This window comes from Mangifera indica, chromosome 8, assembly GCF_011075055.1.
Source record: "Mangifera indica cultivar Alphonso chromosome 8, CATAS_Mindica_2.1, whole genome shotgun sequence".
Taxonomy (NCBI): Eukaryota; Viridiplantae; Streptophyta; class Magnoliopsida; order Sapindales; family Anacardiaceae; genus Mangifera; species Mangifera indica.
The window spans coordinates 324,987-337,956 of record NC_058144.1 but is presented as its reverse complement, the minus strand read 5'-3'; the positions used below and the strand labels follow the sequence as shown (position 1 = coordinate 337,956).

General features: G+C 36.0%; 2 protein-coding genes and 1 long non-coding RNA gene across 6 annotated transcripts; 2 read left to right on the top strand and 1 right to left on the bottom strand.

Annotated features, from left to right (window-relative positions):
- The first annotated feature begins 267 nt into the window (after nucleotides 1–267).
- LOC123223790 lies at nucleotides 268–5,431 on the top strand. 4 transcript variants are annotated; one of them, XM_044647155.1, is made up of 4 exons: nucleotides 268–2,448; nucleotides 2,552–3,838; nucleotides 4,348–4,650; nucleotides 4,758–5,431. In XM_044647155.1, exons 1-2 carry the CDS (start codon nucleotides 395–397, stop codon nucleotides 2,619–2,621), a joined length of 2,124 nt encoding a protein of 707 aa, XP_044503090.1. In that variant the 5' UTR covers nucleotides 268–394; the 3' UTR covers nucleotides 2,622–3,838; nucleotides 4,348–4,650; nucleotides 4,758–5,431. The 4 variants fall into 4 exon arrangements, with proteins under 4 accessions (XP_044503090.1, XP_044503089.1, XP_044503091.1 ...); XM_044647154.1 differs by adding an exon at nucleotides 4,059–4,146 and having other exon boundaries at nucleotides 4,348–5,431; XM_044647156.1 differs by lacking the exon at nucleotides 4,348–4,650.
- A 1,088-nt stretch (nucleotides 5,432–6,519) lies between these two features.
- Nucleotides 6,520–7,099, top strand: LOC123223792. Its single transcript, XR_006503865.1, has 2 exons — nucleotides 6,520–6,787; nucleotides 6,945–7,099. It is a non-coding gene; the product is annotated as an uncharacterized LOC123223792 (long non-coding RNA).
- Nucleotides 7,100–7,680: 581 nt separating this feature from the next.
- LOC123224332 (cationic amino acid transporter 9, chloroplastic) lies at nucleotides 7,681–11,562 on the bottom strand. Its single transcript, XM_044647966.1, has 8 exons — nucleotides 11,254–11,562; nucleotides 10,190–10,602; nucleotides 9,796–9,972; nucleotides 9,424–9,648; nucleotides 9,168–9,344; nucleotides 8,629–8,865; nucleotides 8,130–8,219; nucleotides 7,681–8,019 (listed from the first exon to the last, which is right to left on the bottom strand). Exons 1-8 carry the CDS (start codon nucleotides 11,501–11,503, stop codon nucleotides 7,879–7,881), a joined length of 1,710 nt encoding a protein of 569 aa, XP_044503901.1. The 5' UTR covers nucleotides 11,504–11,562; the 3' UTR covers nucleotides 7,681–7,878.
- Nucleotides 11,563–12,970: the final 1,408 nt, after the last annotated feature.

The window sequence follows — 12,970 nt, the reverse complement described above, 5'->3', positions numbered from 1 at the left end:
ATCGACCTAAACTTATCGTATTAAAGCTTTGCTCGTAGACATCATAGACAATAGAAGCCATGGGAGGGTGGGCCCTCAATGCGTGATCGAGCTTGCTTGTCATTTTATTATTTTTTAATGTTCTTCTGATTTTTTCTTCCCGTTGCCTCAAAATTTGCCAATAGGACAAAAAATAGGTAAAAAAAAAAAGACAAGGGGCGAGGGTAATTTGGTCAATTAATTCAACGGTCATACTCATTATTATGTCACTTCTAATTGAATATCCTCTACCCCATCCCATTTTTTCCGTTCCTTGCCTTCAAAGTCTTCCTTTCTTCATCAATCATCATCTCATCAGTTTCAACTCTCAAAAACAAAACCCTAATCTCAAATAAACCTACCCAGTTCTTCATCAATGGCTGAAACGCAGCACTTGTGCGGCAATACCCAGTTTCCAACAGACCTTACAAGACAGCCTGTTGGCATTGGCCAAGCTGCTAAGGCCTTCACTCACTTGTACAGTAAGTTTCTTTTCTTTGCTCTCTTTCTTGTTGCTCTTCTGTTTTTCTTTTCTCAAGCTCCTGGATTTATCAACCAAACTATACCCACGACCAAGTTTGGGGACCTTTTTCACCTTCTTTTCATTGGTCTTGCTGTGTCCTATGGCTTGTTTTGTCGCCGGAACGTGGATACGGACATTGAAACTCACTCTAGTAATGATAATACAGAGTCATATGTGTCTAGCGTTCTTCATGTTTCGTCTATTTTTGGAGATGATTGTGATAATTCATATGGGTATGGTGACAAGAATGTGTGCCAAACTTGGTATTCTGATAACCATGAAGGGGAATCTGCTGTGAATAATAGTGAACAGACCAAAACTGGATCTTTAAATAGTGAGGATAATGTCAGTCAAGCATGGAATTCTCAATACTTTAGGGGTGAATCGATGGTTGTAGTAGATCAAACAAATCACGCATTTAATGAATATGGTGAATCTGGATTAATTATAGGTCATAAACAGTTGGGTTTACCAGTTAGGAATTTGAGATCAGGATTAAATAGCCAAGGTAGTCCTGAGATTAGTAATGGAAGTGAATCTAGTTCAATTCCGACGGACTCATCAAGTAGTCCTTCTGATCATGTCGTTATTGATGATCACTTTGGTTACTTGAGTCCTTTGGATAGGGAGAATAAGTTCAATGAAACTGCTGGTTTATCTTCATCAATTCAATGGCGTTCCAGATCCGGGAGAATGGAAACCAGCGGAGATGCAGATATGTCCACTCATCCTTCACACTTTAGGCCTCTCTCCGTTGATGAATCTCAGTTTGAATACTTGAAGTCACAGTCCTTTGGGTCCAGTGATTCATACTCTTCGCAACCCTGTTCAATGTCCAATTCACCAAATGGGCTCTCTTCCTCAGGCACTCTTTCTTCAATGGTGGCAAACTTGAAAAAGGATGCGGCATTGAAAGAGAAGAGTTTCCGGAACTCTTATCCTCCAACTTCTATCCCCATGAATGGTAAGACTGCATTGAATGCATTACGTATTCGAAGATACACCGATGGTTCTTTGTTTAGGAAGAATCCACAAAAGGATGATTTGAAGGGTAGGACTGGAGGCAAAAGAGAGTACCTGTTAAGCCTTAAAGACGATTTGGAGGATAGGAGTGGTAGCAAAAGAGAGGATTCATTAGGATTTAAGGATCATTTTGAGGACAGGAGTGGAAGCAAAAGAGAGGATTTATTAGGCCTTAAAGGTGATGTGAAGGATAGGAGTGGAACCAAAAGAGATTATCTATTAGGCCTTAAAGATTATTTGAAGGATAGGAGTGGAAGCAAAAGAGAGTATCTATTAAGCCTTAAAGATGATTTGAAGGATAGGAGTGGAAGCAAAAGAGAGTATCCATTAGGCCATAATGAGTGGAGAACAGGTTCTTTGAAATTGGATGAAAAACCTACAAATCCTGTTAAGGCTTCATCTAGGGGCAAATCTGTTAGGACTCATCAATATATAGAAGAGGCAATGAGTGCTGGAGAGAGAGATGGGAACCGCATCAAAGATAAGATCAGGAAGGCAGAAAATGATGAAATCGAGGGAATTCTTAAGGGAAAAAATGAGATGAAAAGTGGAGGCTTTGATAATCAGTCCACCGTTGCTAGAAAGCAGGATGTTGATAATCACTACCCTTTGCAAAAACCAACATTCGCAGAGCTTCAAAAGAGAAAAGACAAACAATCCTCACAGGAATTTGCCTTGGAGTCTAAAGAAGAACCAGAAAGTGAGGTTGAAAATTTACAGTTAAACTTGTATCAAAAGGCTGTAACCAAGTGCGTAAATGATGCTGAGCCTGACTCTAACGAGGTTGATAAGAAGGCTGGTGAGTTTATAGCCAGATTTAGAGAGCAGATTAGACTTCAGAAAATGTCATCAATAGACAAATCAAAAGGGCTAAATTATTTTAGGTGACTATTAGCTCCTATACAAATTTCTAACCAAGTGGATAAACTATTATGATGTTTATGAATTTTGATCCTCCAGCTTTACCATTATTTATATTTCCTGCAGTGCCTTGTTAGGAGGAAGTTTGTCCTCTGCATCCTCCAATTCCGCAGGAATTTTCTTGATTCTCATATGAATGGGTTGATGATGCTTTTTTTTTTTTTTATTATTATTATTACAAGCAGATATAACAGTACTTTCCTACTGCATACAATGCTTTAAACTTGAGAAGCACCTTAGTTTGAACAGTTTTATGCTGCCTACAAGCCTTAAAATTCGACTTTTATATTATTTCTTCCTGTCTCTTTGGTCAATAAACGACTTCTTTTTCCCACTAATGAAATCGTAGTTCTGGTTTACAGTCCCCAATTTATTTTGTACACGTTCACTAGAAAAAGAGAATATGAATGGCCATGCTTACAGCTCTTAACACTGTTGCCCATTTAATGAATGACGACACTATTGTTCAGGAAAGATAAGTTGGTTTCTGCGTCAACAAGCTTTTTGATGTTAAGAATCTGCTGAAAAGCCATTGCATATATATATATATATATAAAACAAAATAACAATAGCTGCTTTTGTTTGACCGTACGCTGTCACCTGATGTGAATCTCATGGAGAATCTACAATAAACACTGCTATTGGTCACCATGGAATGGCTGAAGAATGATTGATACGGCGGATGGGGTTGAATTTTGTGTGTGGTTGTGACAAAACGGCAGCGTTGTAATGACAAACCGGTGAGGCGCCAATGATACCATTCCTGTCCATAGATTTTCTTGCATCATTGATTTGGTAGAAATAGTAAAAAGCTTCCATAAAAGGCATTTACATGCTCAAATTGGTTATTTAGTAATATCTCGATACGTTGATTTGAGATTGGGTTAAAACTAATTTTAGTGATGAAATTGACTCACAATTGAATTAAGTGAATCGTGTCAAATTGTGATCATTAAATCAAACAAGTTTATCTATTATAAATGTCATCCTTATGTTATTAAGTTAAAATTTATTTTAAATTTTTAATTATATTATGTTGGCATTATTAGTTTGATTAATTGGTTGGATTGATCAACCTGTAGCCTTTTAACTGGATCAAGTTTGGTTCAGATCTAAAAACATTTAAATCAAAATTTCATTTTCTTATATTAACCAAAAAAAATTAAGATGACAAAAATGAGGGTGCATAAAGTAATGCTGAACAACAGCAGCGGCATAATTGATAGTAGTGTTCAACCGCTCAACCCAACTAAAGAGAACAGGCAGGGCGCAGGGGAACGGGCGTACTTGTGCTTCATAGGAGCTGTGCTGATGATTTTCTCAACTTCCACTCTTTGATTTCCTTTTCACCTTGTAAGTTCTCTTTCTGTGGACTATAATCGTTTTAATCGTTCTCTTCCTTTGGTTTTTTTGAACTCAACTATTTTTACAAGTCATTTGATTCTATTATTCCGTAAATATAAATTTTAGTGGTAGATTATACTTTGTATTCAATTAGCATGTCTTCAAATCCCATATATTTGCTGGTGATGAAGAAATTGTTGTTCTGGGTAATTCGAAAAAACTGTTTCAGCATTTCCCACTTCAGCATCTTTGCTCTGGCCTCAGAAGAAGCATGTAGTACTTTGCCGCTTTAGTCACAACACGAAAGATGATGATGGGTGAGACTCATTAGCTCCTTGTTTTGCACCCACACTTAAGATATTGTCCCTTTGTACACAGTTTGCAACCCAGCCATTTAAACAGTCTCGTTGTGATACCAACATCTTTTCTGTACTTTGCCAACGTGAATTGCTCAGAGATGTTACAATTTTGATTGAGATTTGATAGTTTCTTACCGTTCTGATTTTAATTTTGGCCAGAGCAAAAAATGGGTGCACTGGGGAATGAAAACGCAGGTTTCTGTTTCTTGTTTTGTTCTCTTCAGGCTTGTTCCCAACTTTATCTTCTTCTGGGAAGACAAAGAGTAAGAACCCATATGATGAGAGACGGTTGCTAGAGCAAAACAAACGTATACAGAGAGAAAACAATGCACCAGAAGACTTCCCAAACTTTGTTAGAGAAGATTTGTGCATTCTTCTGGAAATGTAGAAGATCGCCAATTTCAATTTTAGAGGCCTTTTTTTTCACAATATAATGTTTCTGAAATTGGAGTCTTCTCTCTTGTACGATGATTTAGAGCTTTTGTTACAATTAATTGTTGCAAGTTGTGTAAATATTATCCATGCTACTGGCAGGCGACAATGACATTAATCTTTGTGAATCTGTTCAGGTTTCGGAGTTAAGGTAGTAGGGTCGGAGAATTACATAAAGCGTGACTCAGGACTTATATATTGGGATTTTGAAGTTGGTCAAGGTGATTGGCCAAAAACTGGTCAGCAGGTTTTTCTTTCATTGTCTTTGGAAGCTGCGGGCTCCTTTTCTTTAATTTTGCCATGAATTATGATATTTCACCTGGTTCTCCTTATTATGTATAGATGGAGGCTATTTGCAAGTTATGTTTGACATCTTCACTGTTACAGGAATTAGAAGAGGAAAAAAAGTATTTCTTATTAAGTGTAGAAGGTTTATTAGGCGGTCAGCAGCCTATATTAGTTTTGTTAATGCAGACTTTGAGTAGTTCAACAAGGACCTAAACTCTGCATGAACTACTTGAAAAGGGAGGCAAAGTAAGGATGAATTAGATTACTGAAGCTGTAGGCTTATCTATTTTTTAGGACTAAGGATTTTTGGGAAAACGTACTTAAGGTCTAGTATATAATGTTATATAAATGATAGTTAAGGTTGTAAAAGGGAAGAGAAAGAAATTAGGGTTTGGCCTTTTAAGTTGATTTAGGAGTTTTCCGATGCTTTGAATGGCTGGAATTGAGAGGTTCTTATTCCTTAAATTGCCAGTTTATCTACCACAAAATCCTCTTTCACTAATATAATAGTTCTGTTTCTTTATTTGTTGTGTTTTTTTTGTTGTTTTCAGTTAAAAATTAGCCAGTTATCTATCACTATTGCAGGATTAGCCATAATTATATTTTGTCTGGTCGATGGATTGATAGCACCTACTTTACAGGGTTCTCCTGCGAAAATCCGCATGGAAACTAAAGCATTGGCTCCAGGTCCAAAGAGAATGCTATAGAATTATATTTTTCATTAGATGGTGAAAATTGCTGAAATAGAGAAAACCTGTGCACGATTTGAGGAAGGAATTCAAGACATGAGACCTGGGGAAAAAAGAAGGATCATCATACTTCTAGAACTTGGACCACCCATCTGTGACAAATTTTTGTTAATCTCCTTTTACTCTTCTATGAAATTGATTAGTAATAGGCCAAACGACTATTTCCCACCCAAGGTTTAGCGTTTTCTCAAATATCCCCCCTTTAACTATGGAAACACCAAACACCCACCCATGACCGGTTAGATTTAACAAAACCCTAACGGTGGTAAGGGTAAAATCGTCATTTTTGCTATAATATTAAAAATAAACTAAAATAGAATATAATTTTGCCTCCCTAAACTTTAAAAACTAAAATTTTCTCTCAGCCTAAGTTTTAAAAAATCGCAGTTTCACCCTAGGGTTTGGTTTTGAAATCTCCGGAGACCTCTCCGGCTCCGTTGCCGACGACATCTCCCTCCCGAAGCAACCTCTCCTTCCGGCGATCTCTTTTCTCCCATTTGGAGGTCCGATCGGTGCCCGAAGACTCCGTGGGAGACGAAGAACTTCGTCGGGAAGACGAAGTTCTTCGTCTTCCCAGAAGAAGACCTCTGGGAAGACGACCGTCTTCCCAGACGAAGACGACGGCTCAGTTGTCTTCGTCTCCCACGGCGTCTCCGAGCGTCGATCGGACCTCCAAATGGGAGGAAAGAGATCGCCGGAAGGAGAGGTTGCTTCGGGAGGGAGATGCCGTCGGCAACGGAGCCGAAGAGGTCGCCGGAGATTTCAAAACCAAACTCTAGGGTGAAACCGCGGTTTTTTAAAACTTAGGCTGGGAAAAAATGTTAGTTTTTAAAGTTTAGGGGGGCAAAAAGAGATAGAAGTTTTAGGCGTTAGGGTTCTGTTAAATCTAACCAGCCATGGGTGGGTGTTTGGTGTTTCCATAGTTAAAGGGGGGACATTTGAGAATACGCTAAACCTTGGGTGGGAAATAGTCATTTGGCCTTAGTAATATACCATCTTGTTTCAGGCAGGTTGGGCCTTCTACATTTTTCAGTTCAAAGCAATTTGAAGTGTTTGATGTCGAAATGCTCAGCGTTCAGGATTGTCAAAGGACCATCGGATTTTACTCTGATGTTGTGTGCAGTTAACAGGTTAATATGATTCCTTTGCCTTTTCTCATCTTTGGATGTGAATCAGAGTTTCATTCAATGAAAATTCATGATTTTCTAATCAGCCAACAAATCATCTCAAGGAATACATTCTTCTTATTCTCTTTTGTGACTCATTATTATGATCTTTTTCTGGCAGTTTATCAGTCAGTTTGTGAAACTGGCCAAAAACCATAATCTGGTTCTGATTCTCAAGCAATGCAATGTGTTCTTTCAAGTCGAGCTCAATTTCAAACAATGGAATGATTATAAGTTCCAACAAATCTTAGAAGAATATCGAATATTTGGTCAAAATACAGATTTATATGAGATGTTTATATCAAGTGGGAAGTCTAATTAATTTACCCATTAATAATCACATCTAAACAAAGGCGAGATTGTGAGAACCATTAGGGGAGCTTCCAAAGGCAAAACTAGGGATGAATATTAACCAAGATAACTCTAATAAAAGAATAATCTCAAACTCAGCTTAAATTCAAAACAATCAGTTCAAAATTGAATTTGACTCGTTTGAATCACTAGTAAAAAAAAAATTATTAGAGAAGAATTAAAATATTTTGAATTCAAAAAAATCACCAAAGATGAAAAATTACAAAACAAAAAAAACTCAAGTGAGGCGATGTCAACGACTCAAATTGGAGCCAAACTGTTGAACTAAATCTTCAAATCTAGTTTAACTTATTCAAATCGATTATGGATTCAAGTTTGAGCAAATCCGATTTGAATCCACCTTAAAGTTCTACCCAAATTGTTACTAATGGTCACATGTCTTTTGGTATTAAACCTTCGAAGGATAGCCTAAATATATATTAATTGTTCACTTTCGTAATTAAACATAATCATCACTTTACATTAAGATGCATGACCGGTGAATATGAAGAATACTATTGCCGCCTCAAGAAAAGAGAACAATGGCAAGAGATCCTTGAAGTATTGGAACAATAATTGGTTTCAACAATATCTTTCATACAAATTGCTTCTTAAATTTCGTTAAACACTACACAGTGCCATATTACAAACAGGGTACAAGCCATATCAAGAAGCAATGGGTATTGAACACTTACAACATGCCCTTACTGAGCTTCTTGGGCAGGTGCCCTATGATAGATAATTGTATCTGAACTTGGATTCGCATGATATTGTCCATAAACTGCATAAAAACCAATTGTAATAATACTGAGGATGATGAATCTCCACCAAGCTTCATGGTGCAACTGCATGCATAGAAGGAGATGATGTTATAGATAACTTTGCAATACTGAATTAACAGCTAAGGGATACAAGGTGCAGCATATCAAATTAGGTTCATTGTTCGTAATCATACCTGGGCGAAAAGGAACATGTTAAAAAATATGGAAACAGAGGGCACAATGGGAACACCAGGACAGGAGAAACCTGGAGGATCTGCATAAGCCTGAAACAATGATATATAGAAGAAGGTCAAATAGAGAAAATAATAGCCACAATGCTTTCAGAAAGTGTGATGATTTTCAAGCAGAAGAGCAATGTTCACAGTCCATATCAACCAGTGACTGCAGTTCTCAATCCGATAGCACATTAACAAGACCATTTATGACTTAATAAGCACTGGATTAATCATATCCAATGAAAATTAAATTGAACACTCTCCCCCCCCAACACTGCTCTACATTATTGCTGCAATTGCTAAGAGTATTGCCTTCTAGAGGGATAAATGGTTCAGAATAACTAATAACATATATGGCCAGACTCATACTAATTATTACTCTATCTTTCATGCTCAGACAGTAAGCAATAATTCACAACGAACATCCCTTATTCACAGTGTGCAGATTGATACTCACTTGACGGAAGCAAAGAGAAGCACAAGCCAATACTGCAATGACTCCTGGTATCAGCAGAAAAAAATATGCACTACTCAAGCGGTAACATAGTCCACCACTGAAACCACAAGCAGCGATTATGACAAGACAAATGACACCTTCCCGCGAGGCTGAAGTCCATCTTGAAGGAATTTGATTTGCTTTTTTATCGTTCCATCGAAGAACTATAACACATGCTGAAACAACAGAATAACCTGTCTGAAAACAAACCAAAACAGAATGTGAGCTCCGCATGCCAATCTGATATCATCCATATATATGAGAAATTTAGTTACAGGTGCATATCCACAGCAATTAATACTGCATATATTTCAACAATAATCATCAAGGCGCTACTTCAGGGCACTCCCGAATATCCTATTATAATATTATTAAATGAAGCTAAAAGTCAGAAAGTAATGCAAAATCAGAAGATAAAAACCTATGTTTGCACTCAGAAAAAAGATTAGTGTAAAAATTAAAATAAACCAGGAAAAAATAAAAGAATTACAAGGTCATACCAATGTACCAACTGAGAGAATGTGTGAGAGCACATGCACATTAAATAGCCCTGCCAGAAGAGCAGCAACAATACCAACCCAAATCTGGGAGTGGATAGGAGTGTGGCGTGTTCGGTGCACTTCAGCAAATACAGAAGGCAGTAAACCATCCCTTCCAAGCCCAAGATATAATCGAGACTGCTCATAGAAATATCCCATTACCAACATGGACATAATAAAGGCAGGTCAGCAATAAAAAAAGTCTGAACTGACTCACCTGAACATAAAGACCAACCAGAAGGGTGGTTGTAAGTCCAGCCACAGCACCTATGCTTATCAAAACAGAAACATATTTCAACCCCTTGGATGAAAAGGCATCAGCCAAAGGAGCATCTTCACCAAGCAACTTGTAAGGTACCATCCCAGTGATGACTAAACAAACCCCAATATATAATGCAGCACATATTAGAAGGCTTCCCAAGATGCCAATTGGCAAATCCCGCTGAAATGTCAATTTTGGAGAGAAAGGGAACAAATAAATGGACACAATAGAATGTAAAGACATAATCAACATAGAAAAAATTACAAAAGATACTCACAGCCAACACATGTCACAGCAGAAGACATCAATCAGATTAATATTACAAACCTGAGGTTTCTTAGATTCCTCAGCTGAATTTGCAACAGCATCAAACCCTACATATGCAAAGAATACTACAGTAGCTCCAGTCAATATTTCTTTAAAGCCATTTGGAGCAAAAGGAGACCAATTGGAAACATCAACCTCAAAAGCACCGACACAGATAACAACAATGACAATTGTAACCTGCAGCAGAATTTGAGTGAATATCAGCACCAAGCATGGACAACTTTTTGTCACTAATACTTTTATATTTCCTTAATTTTGATCCTCAATTTTAAATATATTCACTATGAAACTTCCTCTGCCCCTCCACCCCTATATTGTTAAAGTCGCAAAACATCAGATGCCAGCAACAGACTGCAAAAGCTACATTATATAAAATGTGAGAAAGTACGAGCACCTTTATGGCAGTCATGCACGAGTTCAAAATTGAAGATTCCCCAACACCCCTACATAGTATTATGGTAAGAAGTGATAGGAGAATTGGAGCTAAAATGTTGATAGAGAGAGTTCCTCCAAGGAACCCTTCACCCCCATGTCCAATCCAGCTAGGAATATTATCTTTGAAAAAGGGAAAGAGCTCAAGCACTGTAACCACATAACTGGCCAAGCTTCGAGCTATGCTAGCTGCCCCAATATGATAGTCGAGCATAAGTTGAGCGAAAACAAGAAAAGCAGTAAGTTCATTGAAAGCTGAATAAGTATACAAGTATGCTCCACCAACAACAGCAGGGAAACGAGACGCCATCTCAGCATAACACAGTGCATTTAACACACAAGCCGCTCCAGCAAGTATGAAACTAATTGTAACCCCTGAGATTAATGAAAAAAACAACAGTTTAAACTCATGAATTTTAGGAATACTTAAATAAACCCGATATGGTTTCTGAAACTACAAAAACAACACTTCTTGTGTACAGCCAGTGACGGAAGTTTCAGTGTATTCCAGCAGGGATGTTAAAAAATTATCAGCAACGGAACCCGAACCAATATAAACAGTAAACCGAAGAGAAAAATGTATCATTTAAAAAATCGGTTTGAAAATCAGATAAAAAAATATTAAAAAAAAACCGGTTTAATTATCCCCTTACCCTTTTTTTTAACCGTTTACCCAACTGTTTTTCAACAAAATTAAACAAAATTAATAATATAATTCTGAACCGGTTTATGTATTCATCTATTTAAAATTCCATTTCGAAACAAGATGAATATATAACCGGTTACTGAAAAAGAAATATAAATCGATTTAATTTTAGTTTACTCTATTTTTCAATTCAGTTCGATTCAAAATATTATAAACTGGTTAGCTTAACCGGATTTGAAAACCCTTGAAAGTCTGGGTTGTTTTGCAATTTTAAATAAATAGGGAATTATTGGATTTTTTTAATCCCTCCCAGTCCCTCCCTCCCTCCCTCCCTCCATGATGCTGGATAGAATTCGAATAATTTAAGAAAAAAAAGATACCTGGACCGGCGTCACGAGCAACGGTGCCGGTGACAACGAATATACCGGCGCCGATAGAAGCTCCAACACCGATGAGTACGAGTTGGAAGAGGCCAAGACGTCGCAAAAGTTCATCGCGGTGATTCGTGGATGAGTTTAGGGCCTTGGTTCTGAGAGCTGAGGTGCAGAAATGAGAAAAGCACGTGGTTGATGATGATGAAGAAAGAGATGGATTACTGTTGATATTTTCAGTCAGAACTCCACCTCCCATCTTCGCCTGACCTGACAAGATTTGGAGCGCATTTAGTGTATTTATTTGTCAGAACTAGTCCAGTTTGGTAAGTACGATTCGTTAGGTAAATATTGTTTTGTTTGGATTGGACTCGGGCTTGATTGCAGTGAAGTCCGTGAAGTTTTGACCCGGCTTCAGATTTTATTTTTGAGCTTCAGCCTAGCTGTGCTAGATTCAATCATGGGCTTAACACAGCCTAATAACAGCCTAATTGTAATTACCTTCTCCATTAATTTTAATGCTTCAAAAGGGGATAATAATATAAGAGTTATTAATTTAGGGATTACAATGTTTCAAGGCATCCGATTTTTTTTTTATTGGAAGATTACAATTTTTAATTTTTTGAATAAAAGAGCTAAACTTTAAAAAATTTTATTAAAGAAATTGAATTTATAAATTTTCTTATGAAATTGATCAAATTTTTAGTATATTCTTATTAAAGATACCAAACAAACACAGTTATTATTATTTATTTTATTTTGTTTTAGAATCAAAATAATTAGTTTGGCACCTTAATAAAAAATAGTAAAAGTTTAATCTTTTCAATAGAAAAATTTAAAAGTGTGTCTATTTAATAGAAAATATTTGAAAGTTCAATCTATTTAATAAAAAAAATTAATCCCATTCAATAGAGTAAATGTAATAGTTTAATATTTTCAGATGTTGCTATCCCTATCAAACTATTTTTTTTTTTGGTTAATTTAATTGATTGAACTGCGATAAACTTTCAAAAATTTATATTAAAAATGACTAAATTATCACTACTTTTTATTAAATTTATCAAACTAATCATCATGTTAAAAAATAAAAATAAAACAAATCATCTTAATAGTGTTTGTTTGATATATTCAATAGAAAATATTGACAGTTCAGTCTTTTTTATAGTAAAATATAAGAGTTCGGTTTGTTTAATATTAAAATTTGAAAATCCAATATTTTCAATTAAAAAAATAAAGTTTTGCATTTGATGAAAAAAATATATGATAATTTGATACATCTAGATGTTATTATTTATTCAAAAAATAATAATAAATTTTAGTTGACATGATTGTCTATAGGAAACTGAATTAGGATCGTCTAATTTTGCATTTCACATTCGCAATGAACAGAAACAATATTTTGAAACCCAAACTGAGTATTAATTCAATAAAGAAACTAGTTTGAGTTTTGATCAGTCTAACCAACAATCAGATTAATCGATAGTTTAGAACACTATTAAGCTAAACAAAATTGTACTCTAATAATATGTGAGACATATTTTTTATCAGTTAGACTTGATTCAAGTTCCAAATACTGTACAAATTTTCACTCATCAACTTGACAAATTCTAAACGTACCTTGCAATACTAGTTCAAGTCCCAATAATTACAACATATGTTATAATGATGTTAATACAATAGATTAACCAATAGTAAAACAATAAACAAATATGATTCGTTTAGTTCA

Bases quoted from the DNA above. Each gene is read 5' to 3' on its own strand.
- LOC123223790 (XM_044647156.1), top strand. From the start codon at position 395: ATGGCTGAAACGCAGCACTTGTGCGGCAATACCCAGTTTCCAACAGAC. The intron at 2,449-2,551 runs GTGACTATTAGC...TATTTCCTGCAG, and splicing joins AAAGGGCTAAATTATTTTAG to TGCCTTGTTAGGAGGAAGTT.
- LOC123224332 (XM_044647966.1), bottom strand. From the start codon at position 11,503: ATGGGAGGTGGAGTTCTGACTGAAAATATCAACAGTAATCCATCTCTT. The intron at 10,603-11,253 runs GTATCTTTTTTT...CATTAATCTCAG, and splicing joins TGCTCGTGACGCCGGTCCAG to GGGTTACAATTAGTTTCATA. The intron at 9,649-9,795 runs GTTTGTAATATT...TTGACATTTCAG, and splicing joins AGGAATCTAAGAAACCTCAG to CGGGATTTGCCAATTGGCAT.